The sequence below is a fragment of the Electrophorus electricus genome, chromosome 18 (assembly GCF_041902795.1).
Source record: "Electrophorus electricus isolate QZ-2024a chromosome 18, ASM4190279v1, whole genome shotgun sequence".
In the NCBI taxonomy this organism is placed as follows: Eukaryota; Metazoa; Chordata; class Actinopteri; order Gymnotiformes; family Gymnotidae; genus Electrophorus; species Electrophorus electricus.
The window spans coordinates 11,767,554-11,790,524 of NC_137514.1; the positions used below are offsets into that span (position 1 = coordinate 11,767,554).

The following is a 22,971-nucleotide window of genomic DNA, read 5'->3' on the forward strand; positions in this document are numbered from 1 at the left end:
CACAGCATAGGACGCACATGGTGCTAGATGTAACACCTAGAGGACTGTGGGTAAAACAGACATGGGCTTGCAGAGATAGTAGCAGGTGATGATCCTTCTCTATCTCTTTCACAACACAAGCACACACACACACACTTGCACACAATTGCAAGCAGAATATTACAATACAAATGAGGTTTTTTAGCTTGTAGGTCTAGGTATGTGGCTAATAGGTAAGTGTGTGTAGGTGTGCATGTGTGTGTGTGTGTGTATGCGTGCATGTGTGTGTGTGTGTGTGTGTGTGTGTGTGTGTGTGTGTGTGTGTGTGTGTGTGTGTGCATGCATATGTGTTATGCACACTCGTGTGTGTATGTGTGTGATGTGTAATGCAATGTCTGCGTGCGTAAATGCGTACTCCAGGACACTCAGTGAGAGCCTCGGTGAGTCTCACATCTGCAGCCGCGAGACGTGTTAATTGTCCTCTCGAGCAGTCCTGTGGTGTACTGCCATGTCACTCTGACAGCGGTCTGAGAAGATGAGCCCAACAGCGTGCCGTGGTGTGAGCGGGAGCAGTCAGCTTGCTGACTTCTCCACTGTCACGTTGCATTAGAGGACAGGAGTACACCACTGACCCGTACACCAAGCCCCACTTTTGCAGCTCAGCTCACCCAATGTTGGTGTAGTTTTGCTGGAGCTGTGAAAGAAGTGTGGGTAAAAAAATGGCTTGAGGGAAAAACACATACAAAATGGCTTAAAAGAAGTTAGGTTTGGCCCGCCGAAACAGATTTTTTAGGTTTGGCCTACTGAAAGAGTTTTTTTACTAGGTGCTGTTCAGTGTTCCTCGGTCCACTTACGCCAGCCAATCCCAGTGGTTGGACCCCTGAAATGACCCCTCCATTTTGCCATTTCCCCCCAGTCTGATGTGCGTGACCCTCACGTGACAACTGGCCAGTTAGCCAGTGCTCTGTCATCTGGACCAGGGTATGAAGCTCATACTGGCTTAAGCCCGGTGGTAAGCCTTCCCGCACGTGTGAGGCCTGGGTCACTTTCTACTGTGTGGGGTCGGTGCTTAGCCTGGCGCATGTGCCCTCTGCAGGGCGACTCGTTGAGGACCAACATTCAGCTGGACTTCGGTGACGGCACGGCGGTGTCTTACTCCAACCTCAGCTGGACAGAAGACGGCATCAAGCATGTGTACCGCAGCGCTGGAATCTTCCGCGTCTCTGCCCTCGCCGAGAACAGCCTGGGCTACGACAGCACCTCGCTGTACCTGCATGTCACCTGTAGGTGTTGCACACTTGCGCACGCACACACACACACACACACACACACACACACACACACACACACATACACACACACAAGGATAAAGAAAATGAAAAGTAATAGGATGGCAACGCAAACATCTCATACATAAATAAATAAAAGTTGATTATATAATTCTGCACTGTCCCTGTTTACTTTCCTGTTCCTGTTTAGTCTTATTCAATGTGCAATGCGCATGCCATTGTCAATAAAAACAATCCTGGCGCTTTTAAGCGTGTCAGAGCGCTCCTGCGCTCGCAGCACCAAAACTCTCCCTCGGTGACTGGGAGGATGACTCTTTTACTTTTCCTCGTCGCACCCTCGGGGACTGTTTATGCTTTCGAAATGTTGCTCCTGTCATCTGTGACCGTAGGTAGATTACAGAAGGGAGGCTCGAGTCTGCATTTAGAACGCAGGTCCCTGAGTGAAAGCAGAAGGCGAGCCGGCCTAACTGGCTGTTCTGGTGAACCACCAGAAATGCTACTTCAGACGAATCCTGCCGCGGCTGGGCCAAATCCTTAACTTTTATCTCAGTTCACAGAAGCAAGCTTTAATTTGCTCTTTTAGTCTTTTAAGTGAAAGCTTGGTAGAACAAATGACTTCTCATGCATGGTAAGATCCTCATGTCGAAATGTTCCTTTTATTGTGATGCAAGCATGCAGACGTTTCCTTCTCGCTAGGAAAGGAGTCACTGTAAAAAAAAAAAAGTCTGTAGTCTCTCTCATTTTGCCACAACCAAAGTCAAGCAAGAATGACTTTGACCTCAGAGAGTTAAGACTACAGCACGTATGATACCGTCTTACTGTGGAGCAGTTGTAAAGTTTAAAGTGGATTTGGTCCCTGTGCTTGACACATGTAAGTTGAGTGACCTTGTGTTCAGGTGAAACATCAGGTTTGGTAAACAGGAGTGTAGTTAAAGGCAAGTTTATTAGCAGAGCACTAATCACGTAGAGTTACAGTTCAAAGTGTTTTACACAGACGCAGAAGAATAATAAAGCCAATTACACCTGTTATCTTTGTCAAGGATTTAAAAAAGGAATGATAAAATACAAAATCAATTAATTAAAATAAAAATTAAATATAGTAAATGCAGATAAATAAGTCAAATAGGTTTGTCTCCAGGGTGAGACCACTTCTGAGTTGAAGATAATGGAGTTTTTGCAAGCTGAGAACACGATGTGGTCCTATGTGTGCTGATTTCATTGTGCTGCCTCCAGCACAGTGCCAGTCTGAATACGCTGCAGATTTGAACATTCAAGTGTGTCACATCTTGGCACAGCAACAGGGTGGGAAGCAAATGCTGGGGTTGAGCTGAGCTAAGCCAGGAGGATTTGACCTGGACTCCCAATATCTGTACAGTCTAAAAGAAACCAAATGTTTTTATTGATATGAAGGCTTGTTCCCTGTATGAAGTGTGTGTGTGTGTGTGTGTGTGTGTGTTTGTGTGTGTGTGTGTGTGTGAGAGAGAGAGAGAGAGAGAGAGAGAGAGAGAGAGAGAGAGAGAGAGAGAGAGAGAGAGAGAAAGAAAGGCTTCAGCTTCTTGTGTATGTTCTGCTGTACAGCACATACATCTACTTATGTGCATGCATGTGTGCATGTGTATGTTCCAGGTCCAGTGGAACACGTTCAGTTGCTGGCCCCATTTGTGGTCATTAAGAACAAGGAGGTGAATTTGACAGCTGTGGTCTGGCCCTCTCACTGTAGAACTCTCACCTACTTCTGGTGGCTGGGCAACAGCACTGAGGTATGAAGAGCTCTCTCCTAATCAGCAATTTGCTGCCTCGCTTTGTTGGTCTTGCTACGTCAGAGGCCTCTAGTATGAGTTAAGGATGGCAGTCAACATTCTTCTATGTCACTCTTTGTCTTTTACTATCCAGCCTTCCGGTGGTAAATGGGCTTAAAGAGATGTTCAAAAAGATTTTCAGAAGCCTTGCTCAAAGGGGACCTATTATGCTCAGTTTCAGTGTTCATTTTTATTCTATTTTTGGGCCACATCTCATTCTCTATCTGAAAAACTCACCCACTCTTTTCTGATTGGTCAACCACTAGAGCAGTTCTGCCCGTACATGTTCTGTCACTGTCTAGCAGGCTGCGCTTTGTTAGTTTTTTCAATGACAATAAATTATCATTCAGTTAATAAATGAAGAAGGTTTAGACTGAAAGGTAAACTATTTTGTCTTGTTTTGGCTGTGGTAGCTCAGTGGTTAAGTTATTTGACTAATAATAAGAAGGTAGCTGTTTCAAGCCCCACCCCTGTCAAATTGCCACTTCTGGGCCCCTGAGCATAGCCCTTGCATTCAGACATAATTGTAATTAGCTTTGGGTAAATGTAAATGTTGTTTTTTGGGGCACAATTTATTTTCAAGCTGTACTTTGCCTTAGAAATCATTACAGTGTCTGGTGGTTTCCCAGCTGTTCGTGGTCCCGCAACTATGGATTGTGACCGTGACATTACAGTTTGTAATCATAAATTCACATACACACTTGGACTCTTCGATACTTAGTAATATATATATAAAAAAACAACATTGCCATATTTCCACACAATTTTGGTAAAAGTGGGCTTGCAGCTGATTAGCAAAACCATTGTAACAGACTGAGATTAGTCTAACACACTGAGATTAGTCAAGTTAGCCTCTTTAGCCGAGAAGTCTACAGCTAAGTCGGGAGAACAGTGGTGAAAAATTAATAGAATAATTTAAATTACTGTCTTCTTTGTGGTTCTATCTTTGGCAGAGCATGCGAAGGAGAGTTCCCCTCACAACACAAAACGCAACATCTTCTCAACTTGGCTACAAAACTGATCAAACTCCTTCTGGCCTCCAGTACTTGCTATGTGTTGTGTGAGGGCGTGCCAAGCTTGCAGTAGGCAGGAGATATGGAAAGTATTATGTGATTACATCATCTTGTGACAAAGGAAATGGCTCAAATTTCAGTGAGGCATTGCAGGCAGCTGAGAAAAGTAGTTACTTTGGGGGAATACTTACTCTGGCAACTACACTGAGCTTTGTAACTTTGCAGACTGTTTACATGCAGAAAAGTTATATAACACACTAAATGAAAGGGAAAAAATAGATTTTTTCCCCCCTTTAAATGACTGTGCAGACGGGCAGGACTTTGCTGTACATAAACAATTCAGTGTTGTCATTTTATCATGCTGTAGGTTCTGTTTGATGAAGGAAAAGGCACACATGCCTTTTGTTGTGCTTATACAGCTTTGTGCATTATTAAACCAATTCCACCACAGCAATTTTGGCAACAACGTACAAGAGGTCAGGTTTCGAGTTCAGCGTTTGACCAACAGACACACCCAAATGTGGATTTGGTCCTTGCTCGCGCAGCCTGGACCCTAGCATGAGTGTCACCACCCATGGGGCACTTTCCCTGACCGCTCTCTCACAGTCAGAGGCCCCAGACGTTGTAAACAGCACTAGAGGAAGCTTCACATGTTTAAAGCTTTCGCAGCGCGGCTAATAGCGGTTCAAAGAGGAAGGAGCCCTGGTTACAACTGCAAAAGGATTTTTGTCAAGGGGGAAGAGTGCTGAAGTGTCGAAACATCGTGACAGCACATAGCAAACGCAGATAAACTACACCGGCAAAGAGCAGCGCCGGTCCCGGGTGGAAACTTACCGGCAGGTATCAACTGACAGTTACCAAGGCAGTCACTAAACTATGGCCTCCTGCAGTCTCCTCAGTCACCAGACCCGAGCATCATCACACCTTTCACAGGAGTGTGAAGTAGATTTCCACATTTTTCTCCCTTCATAGCTCTGGCTGCTTTCATGAGGAATGGCCTGGTATCTCCTAGCACACAGTTCAGAGCAACGGCTCTCAAAGAGCTCGCCTTTGGTGTAAATGGGCGGCCTTAATACGTCGTTAGGTGCCTTCATCATTCACGCCCACCGACTGTATGTCTGTATGACTGTGTGTCATGGTCACAGGCAATAAAAAAGACATTTATTAGGTGGCACATTGAGCCATTCTTCTGCATCCCACCTTAAAGCATGCAAAGGGGGAAGAAAAAAGGAAAAAACAACAGATCCTTTGATGAATAAGTTCACACACATGGGTTGTTATGTAAAACAAGAGCGTCAAGGCAGCAGTTAGTAACACAGATGTTCCAGGATACACAATGGAAACCTTTTGAAACTCGCTATGAAACCTTTTGAAACTCACTATGATCCCATACGGGTGCAGTTTGTTTGTATATTACATTTGGGTTTTTTTTGTTTTTGTTTGTTTGTTCTTATCTAGCCGGTGATAACCCTGGAGGGCAGCATCCCACATGTGTTTTCAGCCGAGGGGATGAACACGGTCACAGTGCAGGTCTCATCTGCCAACTCCATCCTCCAAGACACCAAGACCATCGCCGTGCAAGGTGACCCATGAGTTGCTTTCCAGCATTTTGTGCCATTTTAACAAATAAACCATCAACCGCTCAATCGTGGTAACATACACTGGCATTCATTACATGCTAAATTTTGGTTCTGTAAAACACATTTTGTAATGTTTGAGATTTTGTGTGGCATAAATCCATAATAATTGTTCCTGCGTGGCATCACCCTGCTCGTTGCAGAATATTTCACATACAGTGATTATGGTGTTTCGTTATGGGAGCTAGTTGCACGAAATCACCTATTATGCAGCAACTCCTAAACACTGTAATCCTATCTGTAATAAATTCTAACCTTTCCATGGCTGTCAGTAATGATGTTTTTAACAAGCCTGGCCATATTCTGTCTAACGAGAGAGAGAGAGAGAGAGAGAGAGAGAGAGAGAGAGAGAGAGAGAGAGAGAGAGAAGAGAGAGAGAGAGAAAGAGAGAGAGAATGATCATTCAAGAGAAGAAGCTCAATGGCGAATTAAATCCTTTTCCCTCCCGCTTTCTCTCTGGGTGACAGAATTCTTCAAATCACTGCTTTTATCTTTCTCTCCGAACCTGGACGAGGCTAACCCTGACATCCCAGAGTGGAGGCAGGATGTGGGCAGGGTAATTAAGAAGGCTCTGCTTCAAGTGAGTGGGGATCTTTTTTTCAGCTCTCATTTGCATGCTCCACCCGTGCCATTTGCTCACTCTCCTCCTGTTTTTTTTTTCGATTTTATTTTAGTTTATGTATTTATTTTGAATCTCACCGATTCTGGTTTGTAGACTTTCTGCCACCCACCCCCGCTTTCTCTCTCTCTTTATCACTCTCTCTCTCCCCTCTGTGCTTCTACTGTCTCTCCGTCTCTTCTTCTCTCTCTTTGCCCCCAAATTGGGCATGAGCTAATTTATCGGCGCAGGCGGGCAGAGGAGTGCGGAGATAGGCCAGCGATTACTAATGTGTCCTGCCTTGATGATGAAAAGAGCACTCGCACGGAGTAAACCTGGCTCACCCTCCCGCGGTCAAAGCGGACGTCATAGGGCACTCTTGCCCCTCTGCCTAGAGCTCTGTGGCCTTCGCCGCTGGGCGAGCCACTCTACTCGCGTGAAGAGCCAGAGCCCCGTGCGGGAGAGGGCTCATCACAGCTCACCCCCGGGAGAGGTGTGCCACCGACCAGCCAGTCATGCAGTACCAAACCCACGTGTGCGTGTATCTGTGCTACCTAGGGCTCTTTGTCTCCCTCTTCTGCCTCGGGCCATACACACACACACACACACACACACACACACACACACACACACACACATGCTGGGGTGATTCCTACCAAAACATTCATGCCAATTAGAGATGTGTGAGAGATGTTATTGGATTCTGTGAGCGCGAAGTCATAAGGAAAGATATGAATTCTGCAGATGCTCGTCGTAACGCAACCAAACCATGCGTATATTTTCATTTAAATTGCGAACGCACATGTATGCGCACACACACACACACACACACACACACACACACACACACACACACACACACACACAAACACGCACAAGTGCCTGTGGAATTTGAATATGCGGCGAGGTGAATAGCAGGCATTGGAAACACCAGAGAAAAGATGTACTCAGGAATGTGTCATAGTGTGTTCAAGTCTGTGTAGGAGTCAGGAGATACAGAGACGTGACTACCTTGCCTCGCGCCCACAAGTGTGGGAATGTATGTCTGATGTCTGTGAACTAGGTCAGGATATAGAGCTCCACACAAACATACACACACACACACACATTCATATTTCCCTAGCCCTGCTCATCCTCGTGATCCCCAGGGCATGCCTCCTAAGACAGGATTTACCCATGTGTCCTGTGAAGCGATTATTATTCCACAGCAAGTTCAAAGCAAGGTGGCTTTATCTTCTCTTTCAAAGACAAAGGCCGGTTTTCACATCCTCTCCTTCCCTATCACAGTGACTCTGGTAAACAGCACAGGATATCTTGAAGAGAAACAGAAGGGTGTCTGCACATAATCAAAGCCAGCGCCTCTTTAGCTCCGGCTGTTCAAAACAGCGGGAGACACCGCTGAGCCCGCATGGATTAAGTTTGTCTGGGATCAGCCCTTTGCCGGCTGTGTAGTAGCATTCACCAGGGCAAGGCGGGGCAAGCAACTGATCCGAGATGATCAGCCACGATCAGGACAGCGGTACCACAGGTGGAACGAGACATCCGACTCTCGGTCCCGTAACCCCGTGGCGAGTGGGGCCTCGTAGGAGTGAATAGAGGGCTCTGGTAATGGAGGTTGAGATCACGGTCACCAGCTGCGACCGTCACCGATGCAGCTTTTGGGCAGTGGGACTCACATCGCCTGGATTCATTCGTCTCTCCTACTGGTCTGTTCCCCTGCTGCCCTTTTTTTTTCTTACTCCCCCCCTCCCCCAGCCTCCCAGATAATGGGAGAGCTCTGCATGTTACTACGGAGGTGACTGCGATCTTCCAGAGCCCGAGACAGCACTCTGACGCCGACACCGCTGTGCACAATGTAATTGCTTTCACATTTCACCTCGCTGCAGAGGGGCTCTCGTACCACTCCTGCTAGAAGCCGAGCGTGGTCGTGCCTACCCCAAAACTGACGTGGGTTTCTGAAGTTGCAGTGGCTCTTCCCCCCACCGTTGCTGTGCTCTTTGGTTGATGTTTTATGATTAACTGCCAGCATGTTAATGGTCAAGTCTTCTGTGAGGATTCTGTTTTCAACGTAGGCGTTATCTATTCAAGTGCTGTACGAATGGCCACCCTGATGATACATTCAGGAGGTTTTATTCTCGTAGTCATCGCATTTCCCACCTCTTTGACTGCCATGTTGATGTTTAGTTTTAGTGGGATTTGAAATAAGAGAGTGAGTCTGATTAGTTGCGTGAAGAAATAATGCTACCCTGTCATGACTTGTCATTCGCTGGAAAGTGATGACTGACTTGTATGCTTTATTCCGAAATGGTAGTTCCGATCTTATCGCAGTGCCCCTACCTATCCAGGTTATACTCCTCTCTAGAAATTGAGGCTGTGCCCAGTGGAGAAGGACTCATTGCAATGCACCGAGCCTTCTTGCAAGTGGACTTGCCATTAACTGGCCCTCTGGATTTTAGAGTGTCTTATTGTGCAGGCGTTTAGCCCTTGATGTGCAGTTAAATGGCTTCTGACCGTGCAGTCCAAACCTCCTAAAGACGGCATCGTTCATTAATTGGCCTTTAGCCATTCAGTGCCGCCCCAAATGCTCTCCTCTCCTGCAGGCAAAGCATGGACGAACATGGCCAATTGAGCTTTGGCTTCTGTGCATGTTGCTGCCCAGACTGTCCCATCTCCTTTCACCCCTCCTTTCAATTGAATCACCCGGACTCACCATGACAGTTGCGCTCTGACTCACCGTGCCAGTTGCTGACTGACTCACCATGCCAGTTTTGTTCTGACTCACCATGCCAGTAGCACACAGGATCCCCGAAAGGAATTTCTAGCCTTACTTTATTGAGTGAGCTGGTGGCCCTGTGCTGTACTGAACCAGCGTGCACAGCTCCACACACACTGACACCCAGAGCCTGCAAGAATGACCACTGCATGGGCTTGCCTGAAACCGGCCTATGAAGCAAAGCTCTGACTAGCAGATGCTCTCTTTTAAAGTGTGCCTTATCTTAAACATCTACCAGTGTGATCGCTGCATCTCACCCTCATGCTTCATCCTTTCCCTCCTCACAGATCGCCGATGTTCCCACCGAGCAGTTGCTGGTTGCCGTGTTTCCCGGAATTCCTACAGCCGCCGAGCTCTTCCTGCTTCCCAGCAAGAACCAATCAGAGGGCAGGAAAAGGAGTGAGGAGGACCTGGAGCAGGTCAAATGAACAATTGTGTATTATATTATCAGGGTAGTTGGTCATTTCAGTTTATTTGGGATCACTTTAGTGGTGATACGGAGTGGAATAGTAGTAACCTGGTCACTGATTATTGCAAGAGCTGATCTTTAACCTATAATACATAATCGCACTGTGCAGAGTTATTATTAATTTTGTTATTACAGCATAATGGCTCAATCCAGTCTTCCATCCAGATGTTCTTGCATCGGCTAATGAAGCATAAACAGACGGATTTGAAGTGTGTGTTTCAAGTTTGAAGGGTGATTCCTCAGTGGACTTGCAGGTTCATAAAGGTCATGCTGTGTCTGCCGGCACAGATCTCGGAGGTCCTCATCATTGCACTGAACCAGAACCTGGTGGAGTTTGAGCTGAAGCCTGGATCCAGAGTCATTGTTTACATTACACAATTAACTTTAGGTAACTTTAGTTTTCTAACATCTTTTTATATACTTTTTTAAAATACTTCAGCATAGCTTAAATGTCTGTGTTGTGCTATTGATGGTATATCCACCTATTTACCTAAGTTGATTGTCTTCCAAATTTCATTGTTTATGAATGATAACAATAACATGTCACGGAACGCTTACCTCCCGCGAGTCACATGGGTTGGACCGCCACGTGCAGTAGGAGGGTCTTGTTTGTGTATTGGTAACCACGCCTGCACACACCTGCACCGGGTTAGTGTTTTGTTTGTGTATTTAAAACCCGGTCGAAGTGTGCAGGTTGTCGGTTATTGTAGTCGTTCTTATCGTTTACGTGTTTGTTCACATTGCCTATGATAACCGTATGTTCACTTCTTGGATTATATGTTATCCAAGATCACCGTTTATGTTATGTGTGAGTGCCATAGTTTTTCATTTTGTGTTAATAAACAAATGTCTACGTCACTGGAGTCTGTGCGTCCTGCCCCTTGCCCTGCGACACTCGGGCAGTGTTACATAACAGTTATGCCATCATCAAAGCCCAGTGGGCTGTTATCATTTCAGAATTGTTTGGGGGGGGGAGGGGTTGGGCTCGTATTACAAAAAGACATTTTCCTGTTTGCCATCTTTCAGATATTTGTTTTATTGAACCATACAGAATTTTGACTGGGTGTAAATATGTTAATTGTTTTTTTCCCCAAGGCTAGTGTGAATTGTCATCACTGAGAACTGCTATAAAGTTGGACTTTCATTACTCAACACTACAGTTGATTTTAAATGTGATTTTATTTGTGTTTTTAATTGCAGCCATGAAATCAAAACTTGACAATCAAAACTTGACAGAAAATGTGTAGTTTTAAAATGTATTCATTTACCTATTTTTAACAAGCAATACTGTTTCCCCTCTTTCTTCTTCTTTAGTGTTGTCCCTTGTCTAACTCTAGACCAGAGACCATTTATCGTAAATCTGGACCTCAAATCCAAATCCAGTCTGGGGTTTTGTAATCACTGGTGGTTAATTGAAACAGTTCGCTGGTATCAGCTAACTGGTTGGTCACTTCATTGTCATGTTTGACTCCCGGGTAAAAAGGAGGCTGGAACATGAGCCGGACTTCCAGCTGGAGGAGTGGGCTTTGAAGTGAACCTGCTCCAGACAAAGGCCATCAAGTGAACAAACGTCACTCACCGCGCCTTTGTCCGGCCCCATTAAAAAAAAAAAAAGAACAGTGCCATTTGGTTGGGCTTTGTGAAGCCTTGTGAAGGCAGAGCCATCAGCAACCACCCGGTTTTGATGAACTGCAGCATGTGGTTCAGAGGACATGCCATGTCCCGAATTTACCGCACTGCACTGGCCATCTGAGTGGCCTTAGTTCCTGGAACAGCCCCCCTCCCAAAACCCCCACCCCCCCACCATATTTTCTAGCCTTGAAAGGTCCAAAAAGCCCTCAGGCTGTTGAACAAAAGGTCATCTGCGTTATGGGGGCTGCCTTTCAGAAAGGTGGTGGAAAAACCCAGTCTTGATGGCTGAGGCTTGGCTGGTCTTGATGGTGGAGACTCGCGGAGCATGTCAGCTTGGATCTTGCCACCCCCTTTGGAACTTCGTGAAGTGGATGAGAGAGAGAGCCCTGTCTGCTCCTGATGGCAGGACTCCCTTCTGGGCTGATCTGGACTCTGCTTTTGTGGCTTTCTTGTGTAATAGTTACATTCGGAGCTTTCCTGGCGTTAAAAAAAGTCTTCACTTTATGGGACACTTCCTTGCTTCATCTTGCTTCAATTATTTTCTTGCATAACAACTGGGGAACCACTGAGAGAAGGGCAGTCGCAAACCTTTGTCAAATATTCTGAGATTTGCCTGTTTAGGTTTAAAATCATATCCGAATGGCATGTGTTTGAGAACATATTCTCTCGTTCATGTTTTTCTGCCTCTCTCATTCTTCTCTCTCTCTCTCTCTCTCTCTCTCTCTCTCTCTCTCTGTCTCTCTCTCTCTCAGCTCCACTGGTTGACTCCATCCCCAGACATAGTAGTTCGGCCATGCTGATGCTCCTCTCTGTGGTGTTCCTGGGCTTAGCTGTCTTCCTCATCTACAAATTCAAGAGGTGAAACAGCGCTTCCGCCTTTGAAGGCGCCAGCACCATTCACGTGCCTGTGTGAATCCACTCTTGCCTCAGAACAGGATTTCTTTAACGATGTTCATTTCTTTGAATGACACTCCAGCCCTGTACCTCCCCACCTTAATATGTTTCACTCGTTGTGATGCGACTAAAGGCATTTACAGGAACATATGTTCAGGAGCGCAGCGTTGTTCAAGATCTTGTGACATAACATTAGGATTAATGCACTACTGTTTTCATATATTGCATTTATGGTTCAGTGTGTGTTATATTCTCTCTGTTCGATGTCGAGTGATGAATGCTAAATACAGAATTCTGATTGGGAATGCGGAATTAGAGGATGCTTACAAGAGAATGCAGTGGCGTTTTTTCATTTATATCAATAACAGTTATGACCAATAGGAAAATGGTAGTACTGATATATGTAGATGAGGGTGACTGTGGGAATAAACGGAAAAAAAAAACATTTCAGATAAACTGGTGAAAATATCATTAAATTGTTTAATATTCAGGGGGGATGTCTCAGCTGGAAAACTGTCAACAACTCTTTGAATAATTTATTTTATGCTCAGAATAAGTAAAAAAAAATGTCGAAGTAATCATCAATAATAGATATGGATTTTTCCTATCAATTTAGAGACGAACCATATTTATTGAAATGTCACACTTGACAAAACAAACCAGTTAAATTTCAAAATTAATAGTAATTTGAAGCAAACTGAAGAAGGTGATTTCAAACACATATTGCCAGTCATAAATGTAAATGGAGGGAAAAGATCGTTTTATCTCTCAGAAATTGCACGCCCATTATTTTCTGGCTGGTAAAATGTGAAAGCCCTCAAAGAAGAACATTTGGGGAATTAGTCTTGCTGTTCTGAAAAACATTTTTGTAATTGGTTCCTGATTATAAATTTAAATCCACGTGCAACTGTTATCTGGAGGTGTTATAACTGTGTTCCACCCATTATTTTCGGTAACAGTTTTATGGCAACTGTAGAAAGAAAACTTTGATAGTGTGATGTTTTATTATATATTACACATGACTAACAGGTGTTTATACTTGAGCCATAGTCTAAATGATGCTTAATTGTTCAATTGTCACAAATACCCAATAATAAAGTGCATAAGCGTTTTATAATAGGTCTGTCTTTTCATTTAAGGAGTAGGAAAGAATATTAATCCTGCCTAATGAAATCCTTTAATACCAAATTTAATTGATCAGTCAACATTTTCTGTATAGTTGTAGCTTTTTGGTCTGTTCTTTAGGATTCTTTGTTACTTTCAAACAAACAAACAAAAAAACCAACTTATAATACTGGTTTTGCAATACATACTTTTGGATTTCACTAAAACAAATGCAGTACTTTTTAATCCAGTCAATTCTATCCATATTGCCAAAGTCCTTTCCCACCAGAATGTAATACTTTCCTAAACTCTGATAAACTAGTTCTCCTGATAATAGATTTAAGCTTATTGCACCACAAATGTGTTTTCAGTCTCGAAGCAGTACGGGTGAGGTCTGGCATATGACTGGCATGTGGTGAACGTGACCTTTGTCCCTTCCTTTTCAGAAAAATTCCCTGGATTAATATATATGCCGAGGTGAACCACGAGAAAGAGCAGGAGATGCTGGGGACGGTGGGCCAGAGTGACGCTACGCCCAAAATCACGCTCAGTGAGTTCTCCACCCCCAAAGAGATGATGGAGAAGGAGCTGGACGCGCGCCTCAAACGTGAGCAGTCCTCCTTCACACCTCCAACACTTTTTGACCATTAACCTGCAGACAGCACTGCAAAGGGTATGGCAGAGGGAATTAATATACCTGGGACTGTGTGACCAGGGAGTTATAAAATGGAATGATTCAGCCTAAATTAAATCTTTTAAGTCTGATTCTTAACAAAGAAGAAAAGAAATTAAACAAACAAAAGCCTGTGAAGGATAACACATTTAGCGAAAGCACCGTGGTGAAATTTTGGCGGTTTAAGGCAGCCTTTCTTTTCACTCATGGTGTGTTAAAGCACAGAACCTAATTACTAGGGTTTCAAAAATAAGCAGCCATGACATTGTGGTCTGAAGCTGTACTTCCTCAGGACTTCTCATGATGAAGGTTAACTACACTAAACCCTGATGGACTTACTGTGGCTGCATCTGTATGATCATGTAATTGTTTAATGCCTGCCAACTGAGTTTTAATTTGATCTAATAAGCAGTAAGTAAAGGAGAATACTGATCATGCAATTAAAGTATAACAAGATGAAATTAGGGTCTCAGGAACAGATTAAGCACTTCAACAGTAGGGAAAGAAGAATTAAGATCGTTCTCTACACAGAGAACTTGTTATATTTGGTCAACATACGAGACCCTTTGCTTTTGACTATTGTCCGCAAGAGGTTTTGTTTTGGCCTTCGTCGTGACGAAGCCATCAGGTGCTCCAACTAGTGTGTACATTTTTGCAGTTGATAATAATGTTCCCCGGCTTACCAGCCAAGACATCTTTAGTGCTGAAGAGGTGTGGCATGCACCTGGGAATTAGGTTCGAGTCCCAGCTGTGCCCTTAACAGCCACATTACCGGACAGGGAAAGGGCCACATTCTAGCTGGCCAGTCGTCCACATGGTAAAGTTGAGCGCATTGCTTGGTTCTGCAGTATAGAAGACAGTCCTAGTCTACAGTCCTAGTCTAGCCTAGACTACAGTGGGAGGGAAGCGCATGAGGAAGTAGAGAGACTACTCATTCTCTTTGAATGGGTGAGGTCTAGTTGTCATCTCAAATCCCGATGTATCAGTGGCTGACCACCTCATCTTTGAAAACCAAATCAAAAAGCTTGCTGTTTACTTAGAACTTTAATACTTTCTTCAAACCTTCACATCTGATGATCTGCTGCCTGTAGTTGCTTGTTCACATTTTTGCTGTTTTGTTGGTGTGCTTGTTTTGTATGTGTATACTGTAAGATAAACATTTTAATAAGGAAGGTTTAGTGCTCACAGCCATTTAAAAAGCAGCAATGTTCCATTAATTCATAAGGTAACTCCTGTTTTTTGCTGTTGTTTGTTTTGTTTTGTTGTTATTGTTTTTAAATCAGGTGGAATGATCAACCCATGTGAAAGCACAAGAGAGATCCCCAACTGTACCAGTGTCTGAACGAACCAGCTAATCCATACAGCTTGGAAACGGAATGATTCGGAAGTGCAATGTAACGAGGTGTACAGAAGCGACGCCATTTTGAAGTTCTGTAGGTTTTTTCTTTTTCTTTACTTTTATTTTTTTGTAACTTCTGAAACAGTCATTGTTAATAGTTTTCTAAGGACCTCGTTTATACACATTTGCATGGGTGTCTTGTTTGATAAGATCTGTACGGAGAATCTGAACACAATTAATGAGATGTTTTTTTTTAATTACGATGAAAAATGTGCTTGGCTATGTGAGACAATGAGGCGGACATTCCAAGTGAGTGGTAAAGCTAGACATTTGAGTGGCCAAGTTGGAAATTTGAGTGGCAAAGCTATACATTTGGCCTTCTGAAATGTCCCCACAAATACTGTAAGATTCAGTAAACTCCAGAAGGTGGTGACGCCCACTTCACAAAATGTCCACTTCAAACATGTTTTGTTATATGGTCTTGTCAAAGAACCTACAAGCTACAGAAACAATACAAATTTCATAATTTCTGTGGAAAAGTGTAATGGTACTATGTTTTGAATTTGAGTTCCGGAATTACACAGAGCCTATGTCCTGGTGAGTCCTTTTTGGTTCAAAAGGAAAAAGATACTGTGTTGAATCCAAGGCCTGTAGTTGTTAGTCTGGGGTGTAGCACCCTGAACTGTCTGTTAGCTGTTCACCAATCATAAGCACTTTGATTCGCTTGCGCTTTTCACTGGGTCACCTTATTTGCATATCAATTATAATCTGAGCCACTGCAAGAGCAAGAAGTGAAGTGAGATATGCAAATTAACAGACACCAGTACGAATAAATGTGATGTTTTGCTGAGTTCTTGATACCTAACCTTAGAGTCCTCAGTATTCAAGTTTGTAATCAGATAAATTGTTTATCTGACGTTTGCTCAAACTACTTCAGCCGAGTGCACATTTACTGCTGTGTGTTGGATAATAAGTAAGAGAGGATGTGATTCAGTTTTATTTCAGAAGTAACACTGACTCTTATTATGATATGATTATAATGGACACTTCTTGAGGTGTATTATGCATGCCATATGAGGTTGTGTTGTGCTTGCACTTTCGAAGACTAGGAAAACAGTGTCCCTGAGGGAAACTTGATTGGGTTTCAGTTCAGTTACTGCCAAATTTCAGCCTTACACAAAGTGGTTTAAGTCAGATAAAAAGGTGTGGACAAACTGTGAAAGAGTCTCAGAAATTTCCATTAAAGTCAAAAAGACTTTTCAACTATCTTTCAGAAGGCTTCTAGCAACTACATAGGTGAATGTTTATCCTACATTTCACATTTTGATGAAGCAGATTAATACATTGTTTTCTTCCTGTCATAATAACATATAAAGTGGACGCCTTACAAAAGCAATGCCTTTCTTTTTGTCTAATGTTTTTGTTTGTTTAGTTTTTTTTGCCATCAAAACATTTAGCCACCTGAAATTTTATCTTAATTTATAAACCTTAAAGTAATAGTTACTGTATAAACAAGTATAAAAGTTAAGAGTATTTATAAGAAACTTTTAATGAGGTATATTGTTTGTTGTTGTTTTTTTTTATCTTTATGGTGTCTTGTCAGGGAAGAGCTCTGGCCTGGTCGTAGTGTCAGCAGGTCTTACTGTCCTCATCTCTCTGTATATACAGCGAGTAAGCTGTCACTCTCACAAGCTTCTATTGTAAATAGTGTGGTAACGGCACAGCTGCAAACCTTAACACGGTACCTTTTAAATTTAAAAAAAAAAAAAAAAAGTGTGTTGAGAATTACAGCTTTTATGGAATCATAATTTTGTTTATTTCCAAGTGGTCCTTGACTTGTGCATGTAATTTGCAAGGACACGATTTACATTATGTGTTGTAGATAAACTAGTGGTGTAAATAATTATTTTTAGGCCTGTTACAAAAGGGAAATCATTTTCACATTCCTATGCTAGCATTCAGATTTTCAGTTTGCTCTTACCACCGAAACTATACTGACTTCCTTCATTAAGATTTAAATTAGAATTAATTTAAAACCTGACTACTTAGTCAAGGTATGCATTTCAAAGGTTCTTTCCAGTAATGGGTCTCAGTTCTCAGCTGCCTCTTTCACACAGAGATAAAGGCTGTTATCTGCACTTTAAGGAAGTGACCTTTTTGCTTTCCTCATAATGCGTTGGGATTCGTAAACCTCTTTGGGAAGTGCAGACCCTTTTATATGAATGCAACTGTAAATAGCAATATCCCAACGAGTCAGAAGCAGCAGAAGGTGACTTCCTGTACACTGCAGAAGGATCTCATCTTTCACTTAATTCATCACACTGCTTCAGTAGATATGGCTCCCAGGCCCACTAAATGCATCTGAAATTTTCTGTGTGGAAGAGGTAATATTTAATGTTACTTACATAATGTTGTACAAATATTTCTCATCCTCCGTAGTTAAAGACTCCGACATCCATCATTTATTATACGCAACATAGTCATGGGCCAAATATTTCCCCTTAGAATCTAGCACACGTCTTTATTCTTCACATGCAGGCAGTGCTGCACATCGTATTGTGTTTGTTAGGTACTTGTTTTAGTTTCTGTCTCATAAAAACATGACCCCGGTAACTGGCGAAATTCCACATGAATGTGGAGCTAGATAGCCCATCTGAAATATTTCCCTTAATCACTATAAGAAGCAAAACTGGTCTCAGATCAGTGAACAAGGACAACTACCACCAACACCCACTTGATAATTTCAATAAAGTAATTCTATCCTACCAAGAGGACTTTGTCAGATTTATCAGGTCTTGCCCTGTCCGGAAACGGGAAACCCCGGGACAGTATATATTGATAAACTGTGATAAGCTGAGTCATGGCATATGAAATGGTTCCATGATGGACGCTGATCTGAACTGACATGAATCGGATGGTAAATCTAATTCTACGGCCACAGCGAATGCAGCTTTTGCGCCGTGGGCTGTTTGGAAAATCTGCTGATTCAAGGTGTCTGGTGTCAAGTCCTGCTGATCTGGGGCTTATTTATATTATTCCTTTTTACAGCAAATGCGCCGCATAAACAGATTACATCCCTTAGCCTGAGTTCTGTTCAATTACTTCAAACCATCCGGGCAAAATGCTTTTGCAGTTAAGGGACTATTAAAGAAGAGAGGCGGGAAAAAAAAGCCCTCAGCAGAAGCTCTGTTGCTCTTTGTCTGCATGCACGACGGCGCTAACAGCAGCGGCTGCTGGGTGCAGCGCACGGCGTGGCGGCGAACACAAAGCGGGGCTTTACCGCTAATCACCTCTTACTCTCGCAGAGAGTCCACCGCGCTGAAGTCAGCCTGCAATTACTGTAAAGCCTGCTGAGGGCGGGTGGGGGTGGGGGGTGGGGGGGTGGGGGTGCGCGTCTTCGCCCTATATATCATTTTGTGGTCACTAGGAATCTTTGAAAGGTCTCGGTTGGACGTGTTTCTCGTTTCTTTCTGATTCCGGTTCTGGCCATCTGAAGTGAGGTAGCGTTAAAGGAGTTTGGACCATGCGGAGTTTATGCCTGTCATTGGTGCGCTCCTTTTCACACTACTGTCACTTGGGAAAGGAAAGAGTGTCCTAAGTCTGCCTGAGCAGCTCACTCCTAGAGTATAAATGTCCGGATGGAAAACCTACCGATCATCCAGTAGCACCTTACGTAGGCCTTCTTGTGCAGCAGGGAACACTAACGTTATTTTTGCATTTTTCTTCTCCAAGGTTAGCGGTTTTGTAAAAATGTGTACTGAGGCGCTCTTTCTCTCTCTCTCTCTCTCTCTCTCTCTCTCTCTCTCTCACACACACACACACACACACTCTCTCTCTCTGAATCATTCTTTATTTAATGTTATTGCTATCTGATTTCATTTACTCCGCTCTAATGGAGATCATTTCTTGGAAGAGCGCGACAACTTCACAAAAGTTAAATGGGAAATGTAAACGAAATTAAGACGGAGGAAATTGTAATTTCGTTGGTGTTGTTTACTGTAAAACGTTTTGACAGGCAATTCATTGTGACGCTTTTCACTCATCCCACAACACGTACAGCTGCATGACTTGTTATTGTTCAACACCATCTTTATTTCAATATTTCTATGGGAGAAAAAAAACTGTCATTTTGAAATTGTTTCGAATAAATGTATTTTTGTACATCAGATAATGGGCCTCCTGTTGTAAACTGTCAGTGGTGTTTGTGCCAAACATTTCCACACAGATAGCCCAGTGGTATTGCTGAGGATTTTTTTTTAATGCTACTTTGCAACTACAGTCGATTTCTGCCTGCTGTGTCACTTTGGATTTGCACTCAAGTGAGTTGAACATGAAAATAGTCTAAATGAACCTGAGGCAGGGAGGGCCTGGGGCACCGGCACAGCTCCGCCTTGAGTCTTATATTACCCAAGCTCAAATGCGCTGAGCCGTATATACCCCAATATCAAACGCGCCGTGAGTCTTATATACCCCAAAGTCAAATGTGCCAAGCATTACATACCCCAAGCACAAACACTTCCTGAGTCTTATATACCCTGAGCTCAAATGCGCTGAGCCTTACATATCCCAAGCTAAAATACGCCCTGAGTCTTATATACCCTGAGCTGAAACATCCTTAGCCTTATATATCCTAAGCTGAAACATCCTGAGTCTTATATACCCCCCATCTTAAACATGCCAAGCCTTATATACCCTGAGCTCAAACGTGCCCTGAGTCTTATAGATTTGATATTTCCAGAGATTTGAGTTTCCAGTTATGGACATAACACCTGTGTTCTACTCAATGACTCTACTAAAGTTGTATTGCCAGAGAAAAGTTCTATTTGCCAAATAAATACATTTTCATACACTTTGGACCTGAATGTCACCGCATATGTAAAGTATTATTTATTAGTACCATTTGCCAGCTGTGTAAGAGCACAGGTACAGTGTCCTTGTGCATTCATATTTAGTTTAACACTCGGCTACTGTTGGTAGTCCTTTTGCATAATGATCAGTGAAAGAAATCTAACTGGCTCTCATGATGAGGAGACCCTGACATCAGTATTCAAAAGCAGGTGAGTGAAATTCCCTCAAATAGAGACTTAATTATCACTAAAAGACTGATGGGACACAGTGTTGTGCTCCCACCCTCCCCACCTCTATATGCACACACCCTCATCTCTTCTGGCTGTCCTGCTGTTCTGCAGCTTCTGACAGGTAGATTTACTTTAATTTGACATCCTGCAGTTGCAAAGCTCAAGTCTCTACATCAACAACTAGCGCAGCCTTAATGGGTAAAAGCAAAATTCTCTCTCTCATTCAATTCCTCTCTCTACTTCTCTTTCTGTTTCTCTTTCTTCTTTTCTTTGCTCTCTCTGTCTCTCTCGTTCTCTCTCTGACTGGGACCGGGATCTCCACAGTGCTTGATAAAAGACCCTTGTCAGGAAAGATGGCAGCGTTGTCATTTCAGAGCTCGGCCCATGGGATTGCTTTTGCCAGCCTATGAAAGTATTCTGTCACTGAATATTCCTTCTTTCCATTACACTTTATATCACCACTCTTCTTCTTCTCCTCCTTCTCCTCCTTCTCCTCCTCTACCCGTACCACCACCCCAACAATCGCCAAAGGTTTTGACAGATGAAACCCAGACATGCAAAGAGTGGGTCAGACATTAAAGCGCTGTAAACAAAGGTTCATTTGTCTCCATCCATGCAGCAAAACTTGAGAGCCGCCTTGTTCCTCCTTTCCTTTGACTCGTTTGTTCACGTGCCCTCTTCCACACCAGTATTCTCTATGGCTTCCATGCCATCTTCCCACACCTGCTCTCCTCCCTCTTTTATTCATCTCTCTTTCTTTCTCTCTCTCTCCCTCTCTCTGTCTGTCTGTCTCTCCATGCCACCTTGATTGCAGAGTTACTTGCTTTTTCTAGGGCTCTCCAAGCTCCCAAACATATGTGTCAGGACCCATAATTTCATTCAAGTCTCATTCACGTCTCATTCATGTCTCTTGCTACAGTATCTGTCACACATTGCATGCATGGCATAGTGATGGGTGCATAGTATTACTTTGAGAAGCACATCCTCACATTTATGGCTGGGGTTGCAGTTGAGCAGAATATTGCATTTTTGCATAATAGTTGATATCACATTTAAATGTGCTTTGGGTAAATGTAATCTGTAATCAGTTGGAAATAAAGATGGTGTAGAAGAAGCCCTTGTATAGTCAGCATGTCTAGCCAGTTTTAATGTGATTCTTGATGAATGGCATCTTTATGTCAGAATGTCACCAAAACTCATAAAACCACTGAGGGACTTTTTTTTTTTTAACAAGTTGCTTTTCGCATCATACTTCTGGTTTCTTTTGACTTCTTTTCGGAGTTATGTGTATCATAAAAAGTTTTATTAATGTTTGTCATGTTTATTTATGAAATTCCTCATGCATGCTATTAGCTTATCATTCATCCTTACTGTTATTGCATTCTTTTGTCAAAGGCAAATGTGAATGGTATCTCAAGCGTCACAGTAATATGAAAGTTTATTGTCGTACTTATCACACCCATTTCTTTAAAAAGAGCTATGGCACATTTATGCTTTTACACTTGTTTCCCTTCATAGCAGATGGGCCTGATAAATATGCATCAAATACCTTTGCATGGAAATGAAGCTGTCAGATATGCATACCTTTTTGATCAGTTAGCACCACCAGCCCTAGGCCATTTGTTTGAACTCCAACCTTGCATATATATTATTATTTGTCATTCAGCTAGACCAAAGGATGATTGGGAATCCCCAGGATTTTAATAATGGATTTTTGGTAGGGGGTTGGCATAAGTAATGGTCAAAATCCGAATACCACAATTCCTGCTCATGCTTGGGCGATATCCTGCTGCAAAAACAAACAAACAAACAAAAAACCCCTTTCAAACTGTTGAATGTAGTTAAGTCGTGATAGCTCTTTGATTGCACCCACTTTTCACGTCTGTGCTCGAAGTGTTTGTTCCTTTCGTTTCACTTACTCAATTTTGTGACATCGGGATGGCCAAAACCGGCAGCAAAAGGCAACGGGGTGCAGTAGAGGGGTAGGAGGAGGCTACCGCTGAAACCCACACTGGAGTGGGAGACATCTGTCTCCCAGGCAGACTCACAGACAAGCACTCAATGAGTTCTCATTGGCCAGCCAGAACAGACCCTTGCCATTTCCCTTCTGCAAGGTGTGCTGAGCAAATCCTATAGACATGATTGGAAATATTGTGTGGATGCTCGTTATAGATAAATGATTGAACAGAGATAGTGAGAAATATTTAGGAAGATGGAAATTGCACTTAATATGGTTACATTGATCACAATTAAGATATTCAGATTATTGCTATGAAGATATGATCAAACATGGAGAATCTATTAGGATTGCAATCTGTAAGAAAAGAGTTTGATTGACATTAAGGTAATGTGTACAGCATATTTTAGTAATATTGTGTCAGGGTAGGGGTGAAATATTGTATCACACAGCAGTACTGTTACATTACATGTCACCATAGTGCATTTGTTAAGATTAGATTCTTTACCTAGACTGGTCCACGGATATGTAATCTGAAAACAGCTTTTCCCCCTGTTTTGGACTAATGGCCTGTCAGCAAGAGACGGCTTATTTAGCAGGCCGTCAGGCCGTGCATACTGATCCCCAGTGCCATTTCCCTGCAGGACACGTTTCGGAGGTGACCCAGAAACGTTGAAGGCATGCACCGTGATTGCCACCCTATCTTAACGCAGTGATCACGCGACAAGCAATGAGTT

At 43.0% G+C, this 22,971-nt stretch overlaps 1 protein-coding gene across 1 annotated transcript in view; it reads left to right on the forward strand.

Moving 5' to 3' along the window:
• Nucleotides 1-18,544, forward strand: part of sorcs3a (sortilin related VPS10 domain containing receptor 3a) — a 156,315-nt gene extending 137,771 nt beyond the window's left edge. The window contains exons 19-27 of the mRNA XM_035535023.2: nucleotides 1,076-1,262; nucleotides 2,895-3,028; nucleotides 5,539-5,662; nucleotides 6,185-6,297; nucleotides 9,376-9,507; nucleotides 9,846-9,945; nucleotides 11,942-12,047; nucleotides 13,634-13,794; nucleotides 15,144-18,544. Coding sequence (XP_035390916.1) covers nucleotides 1,076-1,262; nucleotides 2,895-3,028; nucleotides 5,539-5,662; nucleotides 6,185-6,297; nucleotides 9,376-9,507; nucleotides 9,846-9,945; nucleotides 11,942-12,047; nucleotides 13,634-13,794; nucleotides 15,144-15,202 — 1,116 coding nt within the window. The 3' untranslated portion in view covers nucleotides 15,203-18,544. The remainder of the gene's footprint in view (nucleotides 1-1,075; nucleotides 1,263-2,894; nucleotides 3,029-5,538; nucleotides 5,663-6,184; nucleotides 6,298-9,375; nucleotides 9,508-9,845; nucleotides 9,946-11,941; nucleotides 12,048-13,633; nucleotides 13,795-15,143) is intronic.
• Nucleotides 18,545-22,971: the final 4,427 nt, after the last annotated feature.